Here is a 27,767-nt window from a genome sequence, read left to right as displayed (position 1 = left end):
CATCATTCTTCCTTCCAAAGCTTTGGAAAATAGAAAATTCTCCAAAATATCTTCCTTGTAGCAGTATCCAACATATACAATAAGTTGAGCAAGGTTAGATACATATCTGTGGATTCATCTAATTGTATTGCAAAAATTGGACTTTCTCTCAGTTGATTTAATAAATTGAATTTTATGTTGTCTGATGACTGTAAGGTGCCTCTATGCCCTGGTAATCAGGGCATAGAGGTGCCAATGTCTGGGGGTGCCGAAATTCAAAATTTTTATTATAATAATATTTAATAAAAGTATCTCAAGGGCACCAAATACATTTCTGTCTAGGGGTGCCAAAAACCCTAGTGCCACGCCTGCGTGCGACACACTTGCTATGTATATTTACTGCTTCCACACATTAGCACTTCTGACTTTTAGGCAATACAGTAGAGGCAATTTGAGAATTTGTCCTGTAGGAATCACAAATTAACAGCTAAAGGGATTAATTGAGTAGAAGTATCAATACATACTGAGAAGTCGCACTAGTCAGCTGTTTTTTGTGTCCATAGCCAGTGAACAAATTAAGGCGTGGTGGGCAGTAGGGTTCATTCGTATCTCAGACTTAGTTCGAATAGCAAGGTCTCTACACCTACAGTGTTGAAAAAGTAATTTTAACAACAGGTTTTTAGCTTTTATATACACAAAAATAAATTTATTTAAAAATTTCCGCGACCCCTCTGGGGGTCGCGCCCCACAGTTTGCGCACCACTGGCTTATGCCAACATGGAAGCTGGTGGATTTATTGTTACCAAGAAAGCCTTTCACTGCAAAAAAATCACCAAGCATTTTGTGCTCAGTTTTGGTCATTTCATTTTCTAGTTCTTGTAAAGCCAACATCTGTTTGACTTGTGAGACCAACAAATAAGCCACCTTTTGCTTTTGCATCAGATTTTGGAAATGGATATTTTTATCTTGAGGATCCAATGTTTTTATGAATTGTTTGCCAAGTCCCAACATTGATCATACTTGATCTTCTTATGTTTCATACATCCATAGTCTTCTTTAATATGAGCAGAATGCACAACAGGAATCATTGGGTGTATATTCCTGTGGTGAAACAATGCACTTTCAACCTTTTACTGGAACTGGGAAAAGACACCATTCTTATTTGTAATTAATATCAATTTCTTCATAAAGACCAGTGAGATCAAAACACAGGAATTCTGCAAAATGGAAAGATGTGAGTAAGTGACTTGTCTTTTTTCCTCTATGTCTTGCAGTTGGGAACCACTAGATTCCACTCCTTTAAATAATATGTCAGGAGCTCTACACATGATTTGTTTAGACCCAAGGCCCTCACTACATCATCTGATTCTTGCTCATTAAGGAAACAGGGCACTTTACTTGAATAGTCTTCTGAGCTGTAATCCTATTTTAATGTTCACCAGATCCATCATCTAATTCTGAAGACACATCTGGAAGTTGGATTGATATTTATCAGGTCTTCATTGTGTGGCATGTTGGTAACTTTTGACATTAAAGGATAGTATGTTGGGATATACTTTTTTGATCTTGGATTTTTTTAAACCTTGTTATATCCACCATAGCAGTCATCAAAATGGTTTGTGAGTGCTCATTACTAACACATACTAAAAACTGCCTTTAAACTATCCCTCTAATTTTGATTTGCAACTACCACAGCAAAAATTAGATGCCCACAGCTTGTCTTGATCACCCATAAGCATTCCAAAATAGGCTTCATATGTACTGCAAAACTTGGTACCACCAATGGAGAGTATTATTACTTCACCTGCTTTGAACTTATATAATATACACAAACATAGAAGAATCTTAAATCTTAAATATCTTAAGAAGAATCTTAAATATCACAATATTGGTATACACTGGCCTAATACATATAAATGTTATTAAAAAAAAAAACATAAAGCCTTCAGTTGCTGCAAAAATTTTGACACCAGAGAAAAACCAATGATGTCATTGGGTTAAACTCACAAAATACATATAAGAAATAGTCATATATAAAAAAACTTTCCCTTCCCCCATATTGTAAAAAGAAACAAGGAAAGCATAATTGACTCTATCATTATAGAAAGGATCTTAAAACATTTGGAAAAATGCCTTGGGCTTTGGTGATAAGCATGTTATAAAGAGATCTTGTAACTGATAAACTGTAAAAGTTAAAACTGTGTCTGTCATCTTCCGTCAGTTCCTCTGTTTTCCTAATACAGTGGAACCTCTATATTCGTCATTAATCCGTTCCTGAGGGACGGACGAATACTGAATCGGACGAATATAGAATCAATTTTTTACATAAGAATTAACTAAAATTGGAATAATCCGTTCCCAGCACTCAAATCCGATACATAAATAAATAAAAATTTAACCAGAACTTTACCTTTACTGAGGAGTGATGATGGCAGAAGCTGAAGAGGAGGAAAGGAATTATGTATTGTTTAAAAGGGAAGTCACCTTCCATTAAAACACCAGGTACTGTAACTCCAAGTCTGGTGATCTCTGTCTTTTTTGTCCCTTTCCTGACGATTCACTAGCACTCGATTTAGCAAAGAACTTGTCCAGTGTTGTCTGTTTTTTAAAATTTTCTGAAAGTAGCCAATCACATTATCATTGAATGAATTTATATTTTGATTAACTACGGTAATGTTCGGGTGCCACTTCTTGACCATACTCTGCGTTTTGGCCTAGTTGGACAGCATTTCCTTAATGTCAGCAGTTTTCAAAGGGTCAAGTAAAGATGCTGCCTTTACTTGACCCTTCCTCCTCTGATGAAATTTCCTCCACTGCTTCAGCTTCCTGTTCTTTATGAAGGTCCAACAGTTTTTCTGTGCTGAGCTCCCTTCTATGGTCTTCCACCAATTCCTCTACATCCTCACTATCAACCTCCAATCCCATGGACCTGCCCAGAGACAGTTTCATCAACAATAGGCTCTGACCCAAAACATTCAAAGTCTCTTTCTGACACACACTCTGGTCACAATTTCCTCCAGACCAAGTTCATTGTCCTGAAAGACACTTCCCCCCCCATATCTTATCAATTATCCTCAAATAAAGGAGGATATTGAAATGATTGTTCCCAAATTCTCTCAGTGTAAGTTCTGTCTCCGACATCACTTCAAAACACCTTTGAAACAGGGCTTTTGTATAAAGGTTTTTAAAACAGGCGTTGACCTGCTGATCCATGGGTTGGATTAGAGGAGTTGTATTTGGTGGTAGATATTTAATGCAAATAAAGCTGTATTCCCCTGCCAAATCGTCTTCCAAGCCAGAGGGATGAGCAGGAGCATTGTCCAAAACCAAGAGGGCATTTACAGGTAAATTATAACTTTCTAGATAAGTTTCACACTTGGGGCAAACACTTCGTGAATCTACTCCAGGAAAAACTGTCTTGATACCCAAACCTTACTGTTAGCCCTCCACAACACTTACTTTTTATGATATTGTTCTTAAAAACTCTCAGATTTTCTGAATGATAAACAAGCCATGGTTTAATTTTGCAGTCCCCATTAGTGTTACCACACAGCAAGAGTGTTAATCTGTCTTACAGGTGCTCTCAAAATATATTCGAAAATGATCATTTGCAACCTTTATACAACAGTTTTGGTAAACACGAAAATTATGACTGAAATGTTATCAGAAGCCCTCAATTTACTTCAGTTTATCATTTTAAACGGAAAACAAAATGAAAAGTTCACCACGTGCAAACTAATATTTAGTTGAGCCACCTCTGGCCCTGATGACAGCAGCACACCGTTGAGGCATTGACAAGATCAATTTCTGAAGATAATCAACTGATAGTTCGTGGTTTCCAAACACGAATTATGGCTTCCTGAAGTTCACGAAGGGTCTTTGGTTTCTTTCTGGCTACTGCAGATTCCACACGATGCCAACAGTTCTCTATAGGATTCAGTTCTGGACTGTTTCCTGGCCAGCTAAGAGTTGTAATGGACCGTTCTTCCAACCATTTTTTCATCTGTAACACATTACTGTCAAATCTCTAATGCAGAAATGAAGCTAAAGTAACAACAGAAGTACCTACTTACACTTTTCGCTCAATGAGAAGGAGCAGGGTTGTCCTGAAAGACACAGTTACTTGTCAGGTTGAAATGGTCTGTAATGGTTGGCAGCAATTTGCCTTCTAATATAGCTAGGTATCCATTGGCATTTACAGAACCTTTTTTAAACTGCAGGGGACCTACTCTGTGATGCGAAATGCAGCCCCAATATCATTTGGCTGGTAGAGAATTTCACTGTAGACACCATACAGTCTGGATAATATTTTTCATCACATCTACAGCAAATTGTTTGTTTCCCATCAGAGCCATGCAGGTTGAATTTCTTCTCATCCGAGAAAATAACTGACTACCACTGCTCGGGGGTCCATTTGACATGCTCCTTATGGCAAATTAATTGGGCCTTTTTTCATTTTTTGTCTGAGGAGGGGCTTCTTCTTACGACGATGGGCTACAAGTCCATTTTTGCAGAGGCTTCTTCTGACTGTTACTGCACTTGCTACCACTCCTGTATGTTCTTCACATTCTCTTTTCTGCTCAGATGAAGAAGCTTTACGGTTTTTAAGGCATAAGTGCTTCAAAACGTGGTCCTGTTTAGGTGTAGAGACTTGTTTGCCTCCGGTTTAATTTTTCCTATCAGCAGAACCAGTATTCTTGAGTTTGGAAATAAATCTACTCACTGTCGACTGATTACAAGACACTCTATAAGCAGTATGATGGGAAGAACATCCTTCCTTGCGTAAAAGCAACAATAGCACTCTTTCTTCGTGGTGTCAACTGCATGGTCATTGTAGCCTGCATTTATGAAGGCATTGTTGCTGCTGATCACATGCCACCTGAAAGAACAGTAACTGGAGGCTATTATGGAACATTCCTTTGTCAGAAGTTACATCTGAAAATTCATCAGGACAGCCACAGATGTTGAAAGCTGGTGTGCTTGCACTCCATGACAACATAGAGTCTCATGTGGTTAGTGGGTGGAACAGACTTCCATCCCCTGTCGTGGAAGTTGATAGCCTAAATAAGTTTAAGGCTCAGCTGGACAGGTATTTCGAACGAACAGAGGGGTGAAGTGGAAGTGGTTATTTTTATTTATTTATGTTACTTTTTTTTTTTTTTTTTTTTTTTTTTTTTGGCTGATGCTGCATAAGCTTGCTTTCTTGCATCAAATGCCTCTACTAATGCTAATGCTAATGCTAATGTCACACAGTGTGTATAGATTATTTCCACTGATTACAAGTGGGAAGCACTACATCATCCCTCTTATAGTTCTGATATGCTTCCTTGCAATTACAATTGCTATTATGTGGACAAAGCTTTCTGTCTTTACAAGTTCTGTGCTTGCTGTGACTCAACACGTCAGAAAACTTAATTTCAGCAGACTGTTAAATGGCATTCAAAAATTACTCAAACCTTGGAAAGCATTGAAGGTTTTTAATGTAAATAGATACATTTATTTTAATTAACTGTTTTTGTGCATTACTTTTGGGATAACGCTTGTATTTCCTATTATTTTCATCAGTTTGAGTTCATTGTAGTAACAGTTTACATCCATCAAGGCTTTGACCCTAATGTGAATCCAATTTCACTGGCAGTTGTTTCTGTTACTAACGAAACCAGTGTTCCCAAGGTAGAAATTGAAAACACATAGATGGATGCAGTTTTGAAATTGCATCCATGAATAAACATTAAGTTTAATTTATATGATATTAGTTTAGTTGAGACAAATTTATGTAGAATGAATTATGTGACAATTATGTTACTTAATTCATTCTCCTTAAATTCAGTATGTTCATTATTTAATGGGCAAAAATTTACTATGCCTCTTTTATACATAAAAAGACTAGCGTGAATAACTTTGAAATTCTGATGACCAAGTTCAAGAATGGTTATATAATTTTTTTCACTATGTTTTTTGTCAGTCTGTATAAGTTTTCTGCTTCTTACCTTGCAGAGAATAGAGATATCAAAAAGATTAACCCAGTGGTTTCATCAAAGAAAGATGAGTCAAATCCTGAAGTTGCAAGGATTAGCGTGCGAAAAGCTTTAAGAGATGCCCTTACTTGCCGGTGAACAATATATTAATTTTTTTCTTATCAGATTATTTTAATCAGAGAAACAGTTTAAATTGAACACTTTTTTATTTCATTTCTAAAGTTAAATTTTATTAGAATTTATCAGTATTGATGAAATTTATCATCATAATGTAGTTCCTTTTTCTGATTCCTGTTTGTATGCAAATAGGTTGGTTACCCAGTTAATAATTTAAAATGATATTATTCAGTAGAAGATTGATTTCAGTAGGTAGAAAATTGCGATTAATTGTTAATTGTATTATTCCAGAAATCTTTTCTTTATGTGTAGTATTTGTCAGTGAATCTTACAGATTTTATCAGAATTTAAAGTTTTTAGTCTGTTTGCTAAAATTATTAGAACAAGATAACCTATGACCTTAAATTAAGGTCATAGGTCATCTTGTTCGTGAACAATGCATTTAATTACTGTAATGGTGCTAGCTTTGAATGAGCAATTTTGATCAATGAATTAAGCATAACTTCAGCTTTCTTTTAAAGAAAGACTAGTAAAAATGAATGCAGCTTAACACCGCTTTCATAATTAGGATCCAATTGTGTATTCACTGTCTTAGTTCCTCTTAGACATAATAAACTTCTTGAATTTTATATTCAATAATCATATGTAAACAAGGATTTTTTTACTTGGTTGATGATGATGGCTGACAACCATTCGCATCATGTCACCACATTTCTTGATTCTGGATTGAGATGTATATTAAATCCCTCAACAGCATTTGATATCTAGGATTAGTAAATAAAAGGACACAGTTACAGAAAAAAAAGATTTTGTCAAAATCGGGAATCTAAATAGAAGTAAAATATTCTTAAGAGCGATAAAATTTACAATTAAAATCCACTGCAATTCCTCCCCTTAAGCGGACCAAAACTTTTCGACAAGCATCATCATGAATAAAACTGATGAGATTAGTATGTACAGGAATTTATAAATGGGAGACTAATCTTTGGTACGCATGTGTTCAAATGACCATGAATCAGAAATGAGGAATGGCTGACAGATATTGATAGAATTTCTTTGTAATTTAATTTCCAAGGTTTTGGCAATTAATAGCTTAGTATAATCATGTTGTATATTTAAAATTCTGCCCTCATTGAAAACAAATGTGTGATTTTCGTATATCACGTGAAATGCAAGTTTTGAAGCATTTGCATGCAAAGCACAGACTGATGCTTCATGTTGTTTAACCCTTAAGTCTAAGACACATCTTGTAGATCCAATGTAACTAGAATCACAGTCCCCACATGTAATGTGGTAAACGAGGTCATATGATTGTACTGAAGGTGATAATACAGTGTGATTCTTTAGTGTTGTGAATAATTTATAGACAGGTTTTGCTATTATTTTCATTTCTGTTCCTCTAAAAAGATTATTAATTTGTCTGTTCCATTGTTTAACATAGGGTATTGCAATAAAATATTTTTTACTTTTAATTTTGTCATTATTTGTATTATTAATTATTCTATTTTTAGCTTCTAATTTTATATTTTTGATGACAAAATTAAATGTTAAAAACAACATTTTGAAATTCAAAAATTGAAAAATAGGTTCCTAAATAGAGGATATCCCATTGAAATAGGTTCCTAAATAGAGGATATCCCATTGAAATAGGTTCCTAAATAGAGGATATCCCATTTAGGAACCTATTTGTCAATTTTTCTATTTCTATTTGTGAAGAAGTATGTGTAATAGAGTATTTGAATGCATTTATAAATTGGTTTAACATGGTTGACTTCTAAGGGGCTTAGAGGGGAACAGGTATCCTGTGTGTTATCAGACACTCAGCCTAAAACACTGATGGATCCAATATCTCTCTATTACAGAAGATTTAGGAGAAGTCCGGTTGGCCTGCCTCCCAAAAATCCACTTATGCACACCTTCTCGATGGTAAGCCCTGTTATGTCACTTAGGTGGCAACGAACGTGTAGAGTGGTTCTCTTCAAGACGCCTGGTCAGCGTGAAGAGGAAAAGACTAAACCCTCCAGCATATGACAGCACAACGAAACAAATGGCCCTCAGTCCCCAGCAGCTTTCACTCTCCTTCTTACGGCAGCAAGAGGATCAGAGTGGAAGCAGAGGGTGCTAAGAATCTCTGGGTACGACCAGGCTGCCATGCACGAAAACTGAACCTGGCCTGTTATAACGTAAGATCACCATTCGGTGAAGACAGGATATTAGAGCCGGAAAAGGAATTACAAAATGTTGATTGGAATATCATTGGTTTGGCTGAAACAAGAAGAAGAAATGAATCACTTATAAGTTTATCAAGTGGAAATCTGCTATACACCAATGGAAACAGTGAAAGGAGTGAAGGTGGAGTTGGGTTTCTGGTCCATAAAGATTTAAAAAAAAAAAACATTTTGGAATTCAAAAATACATCACCAAGGGTGTCAAGACTAATACTCAAGATTTCTAAGAGGTACAAGCTAAAGATTATAATGATTTATGCACCAACATCGAGCCATGATGATGAAGAGGTTGAAGAAATGTACACCGAAATTGAGAGTCTTCTAGATGAGCAGAAAACCCACTACACTATTATTATGGGAGACTTCAATGCTAAGGTTGGAAAAAGACAGTCTGGGAAAAAGGGGAACTATAGGAAATTTTGGAATTGGTGAAAGAAATGAAAGAGGTGAAAGACTTGTGGAATTTGCAGAATCTCAAGGACTGTCAGTAATGAACACTTTTTTTCAAGAAAAGGGTGAACAGAAAGTGGACATGAAAAGTCTTAATGGATTAACTACTAATTAAATCGACTTCATCCTCACTAACAGAAGATATAATGAATGATGTTACTGTCCTGAATAAGGTAAATGTTGGAAGTGATCACAGAATGGTAAGATGTACACTTGATATAGATGTAGGAAAGGAAAGGAAAGGAAAAAAATGACTCGAGTAAATAATACAAAGGTCTTTGAGATAACAGAAGAGGAGAAAAAGCAGTATGTACTGGAACTTAAGAACAAGTTTGAGCTTCTGTAGACTGTTCAGGACCAAGATATCGACAAGGAATATTACAACTTTTTGAAAGTGATAAAGCCCAAGAAACCTATAGGCAAAAAGAAATCCAAAGAAGAAAAAATTAGTCAAGAAACACTTGTCATGATGAACCGAAGACGACAAATGAAAAGCAAGAAAAACACTGACATGGAGAAAATTGAGTATACTGAGTTATGCAAAGCCATTAGAAAGAGACTCAGAGAGGACATAAGAAGATTTAACACAAGAAAAGTAGAACAAGCATAAAGGGAAAAGAAAGGATTTAAATTAGCAGCCACAAGCAGTAATACAGAAAGACAAATGATACTGAAACTGAAGAATAGCGATGGTGTACTTATAAACAGCAGAGAAGGCATAATTCAAATAGCAGAAGACTACTATAGAGAATTATACAAGGAGCAGGGGAATGATGCCAGCAGGGGGGAAGATGGATTGCAAAGTAGCAACACGTACGACATACCCGATATTCTTCCTGATGAGGTAGAACATGCATTGAAGAGAATGAAGAATCAGAAAGCCCCGAGGGAAGATGAAGTTACTGTAGAGTTGTTAAAATTGGGAGGAAGAGACATAACACAAAAACTAGCAAGGCTCTTCACAAAGTGCATTAGAAAAGGTGTGACGCCTAAGCAGTGGAATAATGCAATCATAGTTTTGGTGCATAAGAAAGGAGATAAATCAGAAATTGGAAATTATAGACCAGTTAGCTTGTTATCCCACATATACAAGTTGTTCACAAGGGTCATTACTAACAGTTTAGAAAGAATAATTGATGAGAATCAACCGAAAGAGCAAGCTGGCTTTAGGACAGGATTCTCAACTATGGATCACCTTCACGTAATATCACAGCTAATGGAGAAAGCAAATTAATATAAAACACCATTATGCCTGGCATTTGTGGATTATGAAAAGGCATTTGACTCCATACAGCATAAGGCAATGTTTCGGGCACTGGAAAGATAAGGCATAGATACCCCATATATTATGATTTTGAAGAAAATATATGAGAGTGCTTCCTCCTTTATTAGACTAGACAAAGACAGTAGCAAATTTAAAATTCAGAAAGGAGTTCGATAGGGAGACACAACATCTCCGAAGCTGTTTACTGCTGCCCTTGAGGAAGCTTTCAGAAGATTAGACTGGTCGCAGAAAGGAGTCAATGTGAACGGAGAGTACCTAAACCATTTACGATTTGCAGATGACATTGTGGTCATAAGCCACGATCCCAAAGAATTAGAGGAAAATCTTAATCAGTTATGCACAGCTAGTAAGGATTTTGGACTAAAGATGAATATGGCTAAAACAAAAGTAATGATGAACAAATATGCCACAGAAAGGGAAATAATGATTGAAGGAGCAGTAATTGAAAAGGTGGAGTCGTATACTTATCTGGGACAAGTTATTAGCTGTAATAATGATAAATGGCTGGAAGTCAAGAGAAGAATAAATTTTGGATGGATAGCATTCAGGAAATATAGTCACATACTGAAGAGCAATATCCCAGTTTGTCTAAAACGTAAAATAATGAACCAATGTATACTCCCCACCATGACTTATGGAAGTGAAACTTGGGTGCTCACCAAAAGAATGGAAGAGAAGCTGAGAACTACACAGCGAAGAATGGACCAAATCATATTGGGAATCAGACTGTTAGATAAGAAGAGAAACACATGGATTAGGCAGCAAACTCAAGTAAAGGACATTCTTATCAAAACTAAAGAACTAAAATGGTCTTGGGCAGGACACATAGCTCGAAGACATGATGACAGATGGACTAAGAAAATAACAGAATGGTATCCAAGAGGAGCTAGAAGAAAACCTGGAAGACAAAGGCTGAGATAGATAGATGAAATTCACGAGTTTGTGGGTAGTAAATGGATGGCCAGTGCTCAAAACAGAAGGAACTGGAAAGGTGCTGGAGAGGCCTTCATCCTGCAGTGGATTGAAAATGGCTGATGATGATGATGATTGACTTCTTATAAGAATATGGATGATAACTACTAAAATGTAGGAACAACCCTGTATTCATGGTTTCTGATAAATACTAAAATCTATATTATCACCTGCCTTTTTTAGTGTGAAGTTTAAATAATTTTTGTTTTTTGTCTCTTCTTGCTCCTTCTGCAGTGTAAATTTTAATCTGGCATGGATATTATAAAAACTTTGTAACACTTTGTTTATGGTGTAATGGTCTGTAATAATGAGTATATCATCCAAGTATCTTCCATAAGAAGTGACTTTAGGTAGAAACCGCATTAAGTGTATATTCTCTAACCCAGTGTTTCCCAACCTTTTTTTTACCATGCCCCACCTAAGTCTTTCTAAAATTCTGATGCCCCCTATGTAACGTTGGGAAACACCGATATACATATTTTTTATATTCAAAAATTGAATTATTCCCTAAATGAAGCCTAATTACAACTTGTTCAGGACACAAAACTTAGGTTTTAGGAAGAAATCATTAGGAAATTATTAAGAAAAAAACAGTAAGTAAATTTTCAAAACATATAATGGACAACTAAAATTCAAGTACAAAATAATTTATATGAAAGATTTTTTTATAATATTTTAATTTTTAGTAATTATTATTTAATTGTTTAATAATTTCAACATTCCATGTGAAGTCACTTCTAGATGAGTGAACTAAATTTAGTGAGACCCTTGTGCTTGATGCTTGCCGCAGAGAGATTTTATATTGGGCTCCAATTTAGTCAGCTTCAGTCTCAAGTCTCCCCGTTTTGTGATATCCAGGCGATTTCTTTTCTTTAGGAACAAATCATTTATGGCACTAAATCCACATTCAGCTAAATATGAAGATGGAAACGGTAACAATAGCTCTCTTGCAAAGTTGGTTGAATTTGGGTATTTAATTTCTGTTTCATCACAAAGCCATGCCATCGCCCCTTTTATATTGAATAAAGTTTTAACTGACTCATCATTTTGCATTTCTGAGAGTTCTTCTTGGTACTGCATTGATACATCAGACAAATCCAGTAACATTGGTTGCATCATCCAGGTTGGAAAATCAATTTGTTTTAAATCAGAAAACCTTTCTTTTAAATCAGCGGACAGAATTTTCAGATGATCGACAATAACAAGTACAGCGGTATCAGTCACTTCACATTTTTGCAGCCAACGAAACTGTTCAAAATTTTTGTTACAAATATATTTTTGACATAATTCAATAAATGTAATGAAACCAAATATCTTCGCTTTTGCATCGACGAGAGTTTTATTTGTTCCTTGAAGTTGTTTATTTAATATATTTAGTTTTTCAAAGATATCGGCTAAATAACTCACAAATGCTTTACCATCGACCGTTAACAGATGCTTCATTTCAGGTTTGTCACTTAAAGTCACTAATAGTATCAAATAGTTCCATGAATCTTTTCAAGCAGTTCCCTTTCGAGAGCCACCTTACTTCAGTGTGAAGTAAAAGTCTCACATGGTCTCCATTTTGTTCTTCACAAAAAAGCTTGAAGAGACGCTCACATTTGGCATTAGCTTTAATAGCATTGACACATTTTATAACTGATTTTAGTACTTCATGAAGAACAGGCGAAATATTTTTAGCTACCAAGTTTTCCCTATGAATAACACAATGCACAAGAAGCATTTCTGGATTCTCATCTTTCATCAATTTTAAGCAGCCATTTTTCTTGCCCATCATATTAGGAGCACCATCTGAAGCGCAAGATGTTATATTTTTCATTGGTATATTATTGTCATCTAAGTAATTTTTTAGCTTATTATATATATCTTTGGAGGTAGTGGTGGTGCTCTCTAATGATTTACAGAATAACATTTCTTCAGCAAAATTACCTTTATCAATATATCTCACATAAGTTATCAGTACGGCTTCACTGTCTCTCAAAGTTGATTCATCCATTTGCACTGAGAATTTTCTTGTTTTCAGCTTTCCAACAAGTTGTATTTCAATATCTTCACTCATTTCATCTATTCTTCTGCTAACAGTATCGTTATTGAGTGGCATAGCTTTCACGTCTTTGTCATCTTTTTCCAGAACTGTTTTAAGAAATGCTGATATTGATGGTTTGATTAAATTCTCTCCTATAGTATGATTTTTCCCAGATTTAGCAATGAGTAAAGAAATTTCATAACTAGCCTCAAGAGTACGATTGACAGTTGCAGTATGAGCAATAAACAGAGACTTTAATGTTGCTCATTTTTCAAAATTCTTCTTTAAAGTTTGAAAGTAATCTAAATCTGAATTTACATGAGCATTATGTTTCGCCTTCAAATGCGCCTCAAGACGACCTCGCTTCATTGATTCGTTGGTCAAGCATTGTTGGCATAAAAGACAAAAAGGTGACCTTTGATCGTGGATAGCGGGTATGAAACCAAATTTTAAGTATTCCTCTGAATACTGACGAACTTTTTTTTTACTTGCACTACTCATTTTACTGCGCAACTGAAAGAAATAAATATAAGATAAATCAAAAACTAAAAATAAACTATGCATTAAAGTTAATTTAATTTTATTTTAATATATCAAAATTAATTATTAGTACGCTTTTTGAATGAATAAATCACACGAATTACTGAATTCGGGCTATTAAATCTGTGGTCTCTGTGAACAAGCAGATAAGTCTAATTTGTCAAAAATGAGATAAGTGCACTATAATAAAGTATTTATTATTTACTATTATGTGACACGCAGCTATCTTCGTTATTGTAGTTTTAGCGTGAGTAATAAATATTTGTATATTCGAATATATGCGTGTTTATATGAGAGTGTGAAGTTTATTTTTCCTCTCCTGCAAATTCGAGTTTTTGGACTTATTTGCTTATTTACTGAGACCACAGAAATACATATATGACAAATACATACCATTGTATATCACGGTTCTTCATTAATAATAATTCTGTGCGTGGACAAAGTAATTTTTATTTTAATCTGAGATCGTCAAACCTATCCAAATGTACAGTCACGATGCCCAAACGAGCGTTTGTATGAAAGGAATTACCTATTTCATATAACATGCTGAGTTTGCGGTAGGCTACAGTAGACAACCACTTTGCTTGCACATTGCATATGCCATAAGCAATCGTCCGATACAGTATGTACTATTCCTTCACTAGGCATAGTAAGCAATACTCTCCGAGCAAACTGTAGTTGATATTACTCCAAACTTTCAAGTGCAGCTCTATAGAAAGTACAACATTTAACGAATGCTTATTTAAAATTGAGATACCAACAATTCTTCTTTTGTACAAGTTAAATCATAGTAGGCGGTTGTTTTAAACTCTAGACGAGCAATTTTTGAATTGCCCCCCTGAACAATCAAATTGCCCCCATGTGGGGCGTGGGACCCACGTTGGGAAACACTGCTCTAACCTCTCTAAATATAATTCTGATATCAGGCCATTCAAGTTTTCCCATTAAACCCATGGGAAAACCGAAAATTTGTTTATAAATTTTACTTTCAAATGTAATGTAATTTGCTTCAACCAATAATTTAATTTAATTTAATTAATTCAAATATCTCTCTTTTTGGTATTAACAGTACAAAGTTACTAAAAAGAGAGATATTTGAACTAATTAAATTATTGGTTGAAGTGAATTACATTACACTTGAAAGTGAAATTTATAAACAGAGTTTTGGTTTGTCCATGGATTTAAACTTGAATGACCTGATATCAGAATTATATTTTGACAGATTAGTGAATATACACTTAACACAGTTTCTACCTAAAGTCACTTTTTATGGAAGATATCTCGATGATATACTCATTATTACGGATCATTACACCATAAACAAAGTGTTACAAACTTTTAATAATATCCACACCAGATTAAAATTTACTCTAGAGAGGGAGCAAGAAGAGACAAAAACCATAAATTTTTTAAACTTCACACTAAAAAAGGTGATAATATAGATTTTAGTATTTATTGGAAACCCACGAATACAGGGTTGTTCCTATATTATAGTCGTTATCACTCATATTCTTATAAGAGGTCAATCATGTTAAACCAATTTATAAATGCGTTCAAATACTCTACTACACATACTTCTTTACAAATAGAAATAGAAGAATTGACAAATAGGATCCTAAATAGAGGATATCCCATTACATCCATCAATAATATAAAATTAGAAGCTAAAAATAGAATAATTAATAATACAAATAATGACAAAATTAAAAGTAAAAAATATTTTATTGCAATACCCTATGTTAAAAAATGGAACAGACAAATTAATAACCTTTTTAGAGGAACAGAAATGAAAATAATAGCAAAATCTGTCCATAAATTATTTACAACCCTAAAGAATCACACTGTATTATCACCTTCAGTACAATCACGTGACCTCGTTTACCACATTACATGTGGGAACTGTGATTCTTGTTACATTGGATCTACAAGATGTGTCTTAGACTTGAGAGTAAAATAACATGAAGCATCAGTTCGTGCTTTGTGTGCAAATGTTTCAGAACTTGCGTTTCACGCAATACACAAATCACCAGAATTTAAAATATACGACATGATTATACTAAGCTGTTAATTGCCCAAACCTTGGAAATGAAATTACAAAGAAATTCTATCAATATCCGTTGGCCATTCCTCATTTCTGATTCATGGTCATTTGAACACATGCATACCAAAGATTAATCCCTCATTTATAAATTCTCGTACATGCTAATCTTAGTTTTATTCCGCCCTGGGCGCCTCCTTAGCCAGGTGGGCAGGAGCACCAGTGCGGAGCACATGCTTCTTGATTAGACCGAGGTTCGAGCCCTTCACCACCAAATACGGAAAGGTCAGGGAATGACCACCGCATATCCCCGAGCGATATGGCCTTAGTTGCTAATGCTCCTAAAAACTAAAATAACCACAACAACAACGCTTAAGGGGAGGAAATTGCAGTGGATTTTAATAGTGAATTTTATCGCTCGGTAAAATATTCTTACTTCTAAATAGAAGTAAGAATATTTTACTTCTATTTAGATTCGTGATTTTGACACATTGTTTTTCAGTACTAGATGTTACATGGGGGTTTGATATTTCGGGGGTATGCCGTTCCAATCCTGGACATGTTGTATTACTCGTGGACTGACAGTATGGAATATGATGAGTTTTAAATTATTTTTAGATTAATTTAACGACAATTTGTTTTATTATTTTATAATTCACAAAAAGGAGAGTTGATCAAGAAGAATTCCTTCTGACAGCATAAAAAGTAACTCCTTGTTTATTCTTAGATGTCGGAAAATATCAAGCACATGTATGCTCTCACATATTTAAGAAAAAAAAAAAAAAAAAAAAAGACTATGATTTGTGGATTCAGATCCACAAATCATACTCTTTTTTTTTTTCATGAATGTATCTTATTTGAACAATGTGCAGTGTCAGGTTTTACTCAATAAACCTAAATCCGACTCATTCACAATGGAGGATCAGGAGCTTCTCTGCAATTTAAATGAACATTTTAGCCTCTCACAGACCTTTGAAAATCACAAGGTGCAAGTTTTTGATATATGAAGTTAAAAACTGTTCAACACTAGTTGCATTAACTAACATTAATTGTAGGACTATTAGAAAGTCCAGTATACCTTGATTTTCAAAATATTCTTTCAGAATGGATTAGAAAGCTTACAATCTATTGTTTATTAATTTAAAAGCACATTTTAAAATGACTTACAAATCCATGAATTTTGGAGTTTACTTGTAACCATGATTTAAAAATATTCTTCAAATTATATTAAGGAACTTAACATTCAATTGTTTTTCAAGGTTCTTCAGTGCTTGCATTAAACTTACGGAGTCAGTAAATACTATACTTTTTCATCAGTGTATTAGTCTTTATTTATGTGTTCAATGGTCATTTGTTGCTGCAAGTTCTACAGTGTATTCAGTACTGTATTCATTTGGTAATTGTTATGCTATTGTGATATTAGGAAAACTGCAGCTATTCCCACTTTGGTTTCACTTTTTGTCCCATCCATATATAATGAAATGTAATTGGAATATTCAGCTTGATGCTGGCATGCAGCCATAGGATCTTCTCTTAGGGTATTAGATTCTTGTTCCAGTTTTTAAGTTGAATGTCACGTTTTGATGGAACTGTGCTCCAAGTTTATGAAGGAAGATATAGAGTGGATGCAATGTTTTGTAATGTGAAATTCAAGTTTGGTAAGAGTTCCATAATTCACACAATAACTGGGCGATTGACAGACAGGCAGCTGTGGTACAGAATTTCCCACCCCGGCAAAAATAATATTGGCCAGTTAGGGTGTTCGGGTGGTGAACAAACTTTGCATGCATATGACAACATCAGCTGCTGTCCCCCAAATACAGAGTGGTGGTTTGTGTGCTTCAGCATATTTAATTGTTTATCTATGAATTGGAGAAGTACAAAAGGCTCCTAAAATGATATCTATGGCATTGTGGTGAATGGGGTTAAGACATCACAGAATGCTAGGCTTCACAGAGTCATAGACTGGTGCTCCAAAATCAAGTTTGGCCCTAATCAGAGCTCTGTAAGTGAAGTAACATTAAATGATCAGCCGTCCACATTGTTGCTGAGTGAACTTGTGGGATATTTAGCTGTTTTAGGCAATTGATTCTCAGCAATTTGACATGTTCAAGGAAATTTAGCATATGATCAAAAACAACTCCTAAGAAATTAATGCTGGTTTGAACTGGTATTGGTCATCCGTCTAATATTAGTTCTGAGTTGTGATGAAATCTATGTTGTTGACAGAAATAAATACTTGTTTTTTTATGCAGAAAGTTTGAAACCATTGATTTGCACCCATGTACTTACTTTGCTATGGCCCACTAAAGTTGCCTCTTTATAGTTATCATTTGGCAGCGACAGGAAATGCATATTTAATTGATCATCAAGAAACAGTGTGTTGTCACTGCATTTGCAAGTTGCTCTGCTAGTGTATTTATTGTAACTATGAATTATTGCAATGGTGGGACTGACTAAGTACTGATCCCTGCAGGTTCCCCACTTCCTATGAAAACATTTGGGACATTGCACTTTTAACCTGCACTTGAAATGTGTGTTGTTGCAGGGAATTTTGTATGATTATAGCAGTGTCCACACAGCCCATGGTGATGCAATTCTTGAAGAATCCTGTTCTCCAAGTGGTATAACAGGTTTTATGGATGTCGAAAGAGATCAAGACCTGGTGTTACAATTAAAGGAAAACATTTCTGAGTCTTCTTACTTTAACAATATGATCTAGCATTAGCATTAATAGAGGCACATATGATGCAAGAAAGCAAGCTTATACAGCATCAGCAAAAAAAAAAAAAAAAAAACCCTTCCCATTTCACCCATCCATTCACTCCAAATGTTTGTCTAGTTCTGCACTGAATTTATTTAAGCTGTCCACTTCTACGACAGATGGAAGTTTGTTCCAGAAATCAACACTCTCTGGCTAAAGACAAATTTCCACACATCTATTCTATAAGTGTCTTTCCTCAATTTGAATTTATGTTCCCTAATGTGATTAATCTGGGCAAGAGGAAGGATCCCTCAAGATTAGTGAATGGAACAAAAGGTTGCTCTTCATAAGAGCAACCTTTTGTTCCATTCACTAATCTTGTTGCCGTTCTCTGTTCTTGATACAGCAGCCCTACATCCTTCCTAAAAGGAGGCCTTCAGACCTGTATACAATACTCAAGGTGCGGCCTGACTATTGACAAGGGGATAATCACCTCCTTATCTCTGCTAGAAAAATTCCTGTGTATCAATGACAAAACACCATGAGCTACTCTTGCAGACCGCCTCCAATGCTCAAAAAACTTCATATCTGATTGCACAATTAACCCCTAGGTCTGTTTCATTCTCTTCCACCCTGAGTGTAGTATCACAGAGTTGATACATTACTCTAGGGTTACTGTTTCCCATATGTAGTACTTTACATTTGTCAATGTTAAACTTCAGTTGCCACCACTCGGACCATCTGCTCAACTTTTCTAGATCCTGTTGCAGTAGCGTACTGTCATTAGTGTCATTAACAACTCTGCCAACCTTTGTATCATCTGCAAACTTAGACATTAAGCCTGACTTTCATCATTATCATTAATAAATACAGAAAATAACAATGGACCCAACACTGAACCCGTGGAGACTCCACTAATAACATTAGTCCACAAAGAGCTGTATCCATTGATTACCACTCTCTGTCTTCTCCCGCTCAACCATCCCTTTATCCATAGCAGCAATTTGCTCCCAATGCTACACTGCTCCAATTTGTACAACAGTCTTCCATGTACAACAGTATCAAAAGCCTTCCTAAGATCCAAGTATATGATATCAAAATTATTCTTTGCATCCAGTTCCTTTGTGACCACATCACAGTAACCAATCAAATTGCTCAGACAAGACTTCCCCTTAACAAAACCATCTGAACTATAACTGAAGACTTGTCTAGATGATCCTGCAGTTCTTCTTTGACCAATCTCTCCATTAATTTCCCCAAAACAGAAGTTAAACTGACAGGTCTAATTACTTGTGTCATCCTTTGATCCTCTTTTGTGAATTGGGATCACATTTGCACATCTCCAGTCCATGGGTACCTCCTCTTAGTCCAAGGAAGCTCTCATAATTATGGCTAAGGGTTTGCTTACTTCCTTTGCTGCCTCCTTTAATATAACTGTATAGATCCCATCCACTCCAGATGCCTTTCTTATGTTCATTTTCAACAGTTTCTGCTCCACTTTGCTCTCAGTTATTACAAAATCATTTAGCTCACTACCAGAGTTTAATACACCTCTGGCGTTCCCCTCACTGAATAACTCCTTGTGTGTAAATGTAGATGCAAAATACTCATTCAGTTTGCTAACTACCCGAGCAGGATCATCAAAAGTTGAACCATGAATATCAAGTGGACCAATCTGATTAACCCCTTCCTTCTATAGTTTACTTAAGTAAAGAGCTCTTTGTGTTTTTCTTTGTATCCTTTGCCAAAGATTTCTAATAATCTGCCTTTGCTTGCCTAATGTCCTTTGTGACTTGATTACAGACCTGCTTATATCTATCATAGGCTTCTGTGTCACCTGTTAATCTATATTATCCCATGCATTTTTCTTCTCTGCCACATGTCTCATTAGTTCATTTGACATCCATTTAGGCTTAAACCTTGAACAGTAATGGATGTCAGATGAACTGTTTTGTCTCAGTCCCCTGTGGGTTGATGATTATATTTGATTAATTTTACAGATACTGCGTAAGTTACAGTTAACCATTTTCTCAAATAATTTAAGGAGGCAGTTGGTTAATGCAATATGTCTGTAATGGGTTGGACTGGTAGGATCTTTATCTTTTCCAAATTTCAGGAAAACTGGAATGACAGCATGATGCCATTGCGCTGGAAAGAAATTGTCTTAATGGATTTTATTGTATAAAGTTAGGATTGATTGTAGTGGTGTCACACTCGGATATTTGAGTTGAGCATCATGTAGTGGGCTTTATCCAGCCCCAAGTGCTGTTTCTAGATTCACTGTGCTTGATATAACTCATGCATTGTGATGAATGCTTGGCTATATTGTTCATCATCTTTAGAGGAGAAGTTTAACCTGTGCTTTTCTCTTAATGTTTTATGATTTTGGAAAATTGTTGGATAAAATAGTATTGAGACCTGGGTAAAGGTTTCACAATTGCAATTTTCTGCAATATTCTGCCCTTTTCAGATTATACAAATGTAATCAGTGAACAGCAGTATGGTATATACTACTCATTTTGCTGACTGCTTACCAGATTTTTTTGGAATGGTGTCATATGCTTTACCATTGAAGTGAAATGTATCCAAAAGGGCTTTTTAACTAGAGCGCCTAACATTCCTTTCTTTTGCGCAAGCCTGTTTATACTAGAGAAGGTTTACCCTGCTTGGGTTGTAATGGAAATTGTTCCAGGCCTTCTGTTTTTTTTTGTTTTTTTTTTTTTTTTGCTGTACAGAAATCATTATTCAACCAGGATTTTGGGTGAATTGGCAATTTCATGTTTGATGTTTGTTCTAGGGACAGCATTGTCAGCAATATATAATATTTTCTCTGTGGCATACGTGGTGTGGCAAATAAAGTTCCCACACTGGTGCTTTGTGGTCATGTTCAATGAGCTTAAAAATAAACAGAATTGGTATGGTGTAGTTCAGATTTCCTTTAACAAATGATTGGTACAGAGATTGTCCAATAGGCTTGCAGGTTGCAAGCCTATTGGACAATTTCATTAGCAGCCTTAACCTTCTGTGTCACGAGTTTGCAATGGAATAGCGAACTAAGATTAAATTTTGCTTTAAACTGGGAATATCTGCAAGAGAAACGTATGAAATATTAAAAACTGATTATGGTGATGAAACATTAAGTCATACCAGTGTGTCAGAATGGTATAAGCAGTTCAAAGATGGATGTTTGTGATGACCCAAGAAGTGGCCATCTGTCAACCTCTTGAAATGAGGTCGGAGTTGCAGAAGTGGGAAATTGTTTCAAGCGATCATCATTTGACCCTCAGTTGGATACAAATAAGGAGACAATTCGTTAAATTCTACATAAAGATTTAGGGAAAAGGAAGGGCTGTGCAAAATTTGTGCTGCACAGCCACAGATGAGCAGAAGCGATGAAGATTGTCATCATGTAAAGACTTCATCCAGACTTGTCAAGACAATCCTAATTTCCTCGACTGTATTGTCACTAGAGATGGTTGTTTCAGTACAATCCAGAAATGAAGAGTTAGAGCATGCAGTGGACTTCAAAATCATCACCAAAACCCAAAATGTTTTATTTACAGAAGTCCAAGCTCAAGATGATGCTTATTATTTTTTTCAACAAACAGGTGCTTCACAAGAAATTTGTACCTAAAGGGGAGAGAGCCAATAGTGCATTCTGTGTACAGGTTCTTCAAAGACTATTGAAATGCACTTCCAAGGTGAGGCCGCAATTTCGAGAGAAAGGCAGCCGGTTTTTGTTGCACAAAATGCCCCTGCTCATTCTGCACTTGTTATGAAGATATTACACAGCAAAACATGGCATCATACAGATCAACCACCCATCCTAATCTTCAGATCTAGCACCAGTAGATTTTTCCTCTTTTCCAAGGTGAAAACTGCTCTCAAAGGAATGTGAATCCAGGATGTTGAGGGATAAAGAAAAACATAATTGCTAGACTGAATAAAGAAAAACAACTGCTAGACTGAACATCTCTTTGGATGCCCTTACTAACTTTTTTTTCAGAAACTTTTAGAATGGTGTTATAGGTGCATTCAATCAGGTAGTGATTACTTTTAATAAAAATAAAACTATTTTTGATCTCCTTCACTTCGTGTTCTTTTTATTGCACCAGAACTTTATTAACCTCATATATGACTGCCTCAGCAAGGGATGTCTGTTCGACAGATTCCAAATGTGATGTCTAACATTTAATATTTTGCCCAATCAGCTTTTTTCAGTTTCCATCTTGAGTTTTGTGAGGATGAGTCTGAATTTTGTCTAACGCTTTAATCAGTATCAGAAAGTGGTCACTGTGGAGAGGATTATTGGTCACTTTCCACGTAAGTATTGGGAAGAGGATAGGAGAACATACTGCTAGATCTATTGCAGTGTGTGCCTGGTGTAATATTCACATATGTGGGTAACCCATCATTGAGGAGCATAAGATTATTATTGTCATCTAGTAATTTTCAGTTAGTTGACCTTTATTATCTATGTGGTTTGCTGACAAAATCTAAAATAGTGAAGTGTTAATAATTATGTTGTAAGGCTGTTGAGATCATTATACAGTACAGGGTATCCTTGAAAGTGACATCAGTATTTACTGAGGGAATGGTTCATTAAAACACAAGAAGAAAAGTCTACACTCAGTCTGAAGTAGGAGCAGTGGGTTTTGAGTTATAGCATTAAACAGATTAGTGACATAATTTCCGCACATAGCATTTTGCAAACACCATGAAGTAGGGTATGCAAATCAGATGGTCGCACAAAATGTTATGTAAATTGTTGTACTTATTTTTTATAAAAAGCTTATTAAAAATGTAAGGCTGCAACAAATGGATTGTTGCTGTGTTACAGTAACTTCATCACATGTGTGGTAAGTAGAGGAGCATTAACTTTAGCAGAATATGCAGATATTCATTTTTTATGGTATATGTGAACAAAATGCTAGAGCTGCAGCCACTGAATACCAGCATCATTTTCTAACAAGGCGATACCCTAATTGGCACGTGTTTGTTAATGTCCACCATAATTTGAGGGAATGGGGTACAGTGAAAGGGCATCACGACAGAGGCTGGCCTGATCATATTCTACACAAGCAGAAGAAGAGTTGCTGGATATCATGACATTAATTCCCTCCACTGGCACACGAAAAATTGCTGCAAGAATGGGTCATCCCAAAACCTTTGTTTGGTGCATACTGAACACAGGCATTGCAAACAGGAGAGTCACTTGTGTGTGAGCGATTTTGTTTATGCATACTTAAACATATCAACAACAACAGCCCTGACTTTATTTTCAATATTCCATGGACTGTCCAGGCAATGTTTACATTAGATGGGATATTATACACCCATAATCTCCATACGTGGTCAGTACACCATCAAAGTTCGGAGGAATGAATACCCAGACATTTAGCCACTTTCAGTGAGGTGGAGTGTGGTTGAAATGTTTTGTTACAAGAGAACTCCAAAATTGACAAATTTTTAAGCTATTTTAAAATGTGCTTTTAAAAGGAAGAAGTCCTTAGTGTGAAGTCCTACACATACTGACTGTCCCCACAGAATTAGGTAGAGACATATAGGTTTGTTGGAAACCTGGAGATATAGGAATCGTAGGCAATGAATTGATGCATAATGCCACTAAACCACTCCTCCACTACTTACCATTCCAATTTACAGTAGAGACAAAAAAATACCTTAGCAAGGTTATAAACAGATAATCAGCTGCATTTGCATAAACCAATGTCAACTAAGTTGGGAAGCTCAAAGAAATGGCAAAATGAAGCACGTTAAAACATTTCTACAACCATGATCATTTAGCTTCAGAAGAAACAGGACAGGCAGGAGGAAGTTATACTTGTGCATCTGAGAACTGAACACATGCAAATGCTGCTCATACCTATCTACTAAGAGGCAACAGCCCCCTCAGTGCCTTAGATGTAACATGCTGCTTACCATCAAGCACATCCTTTTTTTTTTTTTTTTTTTTTGGTAGTTGTTGGTGCATTGGCTTCTGTGGCCATAATGCACCTCCCAAGGTTTTTGCAGTACTTTGATCCAAGCCCGAGGCGGAATTCGAACCCACGACTTTTGGGTTGCTAGGCAGGCACTTTACCCACCCGGCTAGCCCGGTTGGCAAGCACATCCTTGTGGGACTGCCTTAGTTATGTATGAGAATGACAAGTAGTCCTGCCTCCAGCTGAGCATAAATCAGTAACACTCATGTCAATCTTAGGTGACAGTTCAAACATCATGGAAGTGTTCTCCTGCTGAAGACCATCAGTGCATACTATGCCATCACGAAAATCCTTTGCCAAGGGAGCCAAGCGATTTGTGACTGAGTGATTTCTCTGTGCTTCAAGTGTGATTTTTCAAAAGTGATTAATAGTTCTTTTACTTTTCTGTGTTAAGTAAAACTCCTTATTTAATACTAGCTTTTCTTTCAAAAAGTACTTGAAGAAAGCAAGGAAGGAAATTTACCTTTCTTTTATCATTCATAGTTAAAGTACTAACCCTTATTAACCTTTGCTTGGTCACACCAGGCACTGCTGCTGCCTCCCTGTGGTGAAGCAGGAAACATTCGACAAAAAAGTTAATATGCCTAGGGCTAAAAGGAGCAAACATGGATGTTTATACATTTCCTTCACTAGGATCATTGAGCTTTCAAGTGTGCTTATGCTCATGAAACTGATTAAGACTACTCCATTCCCAAGAGATTGAAAAATGATTTGAATAAGAACTTAGATTTAGATTTGTGGGATTTTTCAGCATTCCTGATACTACATTCTTTGTTATCCCAACCTGCAAACAAGCTCTCTCCTTTCACCATCCAGAGATGTTTAGAACATGCAGTGGGATCCTCAAAATGGTGAAGAGACTCCAATGAGAAGACTTATTGATAGAAACCACACAATCCAGGTACTCAGAATTCTAATTCCAGTACAGTTCACCCTACATACAACACTGAAGGTGCCTCTGTAACCAGGTGGGCAGGAGCAGCAGTGCGTAGCACATGCTTCTTGATTAGACCAGGGTTCGAGCCCGTGATCACCAAATACGGAGGATGCAGAAAGGTCAGGGAATGACCACTGCATATCCCCGAAGCAATATGGCCTTAGTTGCTAATGCTCCTAAAAACCAAATAACATAACTTAACTTAACAACACTGAACTCGTCCAAGGGACCTATTTTTATTATAAATGAGTGGACCTATTAAATGTATTGAAAGAGGAGATAGGGAAATGCAGGAGTAAAAAGTAATACAATCAAGAAGAATTAAGATTCAAAAAGATAGCAATCTCATGCCAACACATAATATTATTCTGACTTTCAGTCTCCAGATATGCCAACCTCAGTCAAAGCCAGATATTTATACTGCCATGTTTGTCCATACATCCCAAATCTCATAAGATGTTACAAATACTAAAAATTTGGCCATTCCCAAACAATGTGTAGAGGTGATACTACATGCCCTAACTGAGGATCCAAAAACCACTCACAAACAGAATGCACTGTGCCATCTCCACAATTCCTTTAACTGTAAGGGAAAACGTCCAGCCTATTCTAAATCATGTGAATTATGGAAAAATACAAAAATATAAGATTGAAAATAAGGTATCGTACCAAAGCAAGTTAAGTTAACTAGAAGCAGGTCTCCAATCTGGAGACCCTTCTACTTGAAGCTTCCAAGCCAAGTAATTCAGAAAAATTTTTAAAATTAACAATATTTCACAATATTCCAGTGTTGATTACACCCCATGATACTCTAAACACCTCTAAAGACATTATCAGCAAATGGGACTTACTAACTGTTTCAGAAGAAGAAAAAAGTACAAGAGCTCTGTGAACAAAATGTGACTCATGCACTGAGAATAATGACAAAAAAAGATGGCAAATAACTACCAGCCAGGGCCATCATTTTTATTTTCAGTACTCCAACTCTTCCATCTTCTGTTAAAGCAGGTTACCTAAACTACAAGATGCTGCCTTACATCCCGAATCCCATTCGCTGCTTTAAGTGCCAGAAGTATGGCCATTCTCAGACAGCATACTGAGGTGATGCTGTGTGTCCTATTTGTGACACAAAGCATCATTCCCAAGGAGACTGTACAGCTTCTACTCCTACTTGCCCAAACTGTAAAGGAAGCCATCCTGCATTTTCTAAAGTGTGTGACCCCTCAAACCATTGATATTGATGGTTCAACTGTTGATGATCTTGCTCAGATAGCAAACAAACTGAATGAGTATTTTGCATCTACATTCACACATGAGGAGTTATTAAGGTTTGAAAATGCCAGAAGGTTATTAAATTGTAGCAGGGTGCTTAATGATTTTGTAATAACTGAGAGCAAAGTGGAGGAGAAATTGTTGAAGTTAAACATAAGAAAGGCACCTGGAGTGGATGGGATCTATCCAGTTATGTTAAAGGAGGCAGCAAAGGAAGTAAGCAAACAGTTAGCCATAATTATGAGATTATCCTTGCACTCAGGGGAGGTTCCCACTGACTGGAAATGTGCAAATGTATCTCCAATTCACAAAGGGTGGATTGAAGGGTGACATGAGTAATTACAGACTAGTTAGATTAACATCTGTTCCAGGTAAAATAATGGAGTCACTGGTTAAAGATGCATTGCAGGATCATCTAGACAAAACTGCAGCAATAATTCAGACACAACATGGGTTTGTTAAGGGAAAGTCTTGTCTGACAAATTTGATTGGTTATTATGATGTGGTTACAGAGGAACTGGATGCAAAAAATAATTTTGATATCATATGCTTGGATTTCAGGAAAGCTTTTCACACTGATGCACATGGAAGACTACTGTACAAACTGGAGCAGAATGGTATTAAGGGTAACATGCTACAATGGATAAAAGGATGGTTGGGTGGGAGAAGACAGAGGATGGTAATCAATGGGTGCTGCTCTTCGTAGACTAATGCTATTAGTGGAGTCCCACAGGGTTCGGTGTTGGGTCCACTGTTTTTTTGTATATTTATCAATGATATTGATGAAGGTATATTAGGCTTAGTGTCGAAGTTTGCAGATGATACAAAAGCTGGCAGGGTTGTTAATGACAGTAATGGCAGTGTGCTACTACAACAGGATCTAGAAAATTTGGGCAGATGGACTGAGAAGTGGCAACTGAAGTTTAACCTTGACAAATGCAAAGTACTGCCTATGGGTAGAAGTAACCCCAGAGAAACGTACCAACTGTGTGGTACTACACTTAAGGTGGTATAAAATGAAAAAGACCTGGGAGTAATTGTGCAGTCAGATATGAAGTTTTCTGAGCAAAGGCTACCAGGGCAGGTCATGGGGTTTTGTCAATGATATATAGGAATTTTGCTAGCAGGGAAAAGAGGTGATTGTCCCTCTGTATAAGGCAGTGGTCAGGCTACGTCTTGAGTACTGCATACAAGTCTGGAAGCCTCATTTTAGGAAGGATGTAGATTTGCTTGAACGTG

At 36.1% G+C, this 27,767-nt stretch overlaps 1 protein-coding gene across 5 annotated transcripts in view; it reads left to right on the top strand.

Annotated features, from left to right (window-relative positions):
* Nucleotides 1-27,767, top strand: part of pps (protein partner of snf) — a 656,065-nt gene that overhangs the window by 475,488 nt on the left and 152,810 nt on the right. For all 5 annotated transcript variants that reach the window (XM_090386465.1, XM_090386467.1, XM_090386466.1 and 2 more), the window contains one exon: nt 5,977-6,091. In XM_090386465.1, coding sequence (XP_090242591.1) covers nt 5,977-6,091 — 115 coding nt within the window. The remainder of the gene's footprint in view (nt 1-5,976; nt 6,092-27,767) is intronic.

Source organism: Mastigoproctus giganteus, chromosome 12 (assembly GCF_048544385.1).
Source record: "Mastigoproctus giganteus isolate SK-2022 chromosome 12, ASM4854438v1, whole genome shotgun sequence".
NCBI lineage: Eukaryota > Metazoa > Arthropoda > Arachnida > Uropygi > Thelyphonidae > Mastigoproctus > Mastigoproctus giganteus.
The sequence above is the reverse complement of the archived record's forward strand: the minus strand, read 5'-3'. Positions and strand labels throughout refer to the sequence as shown.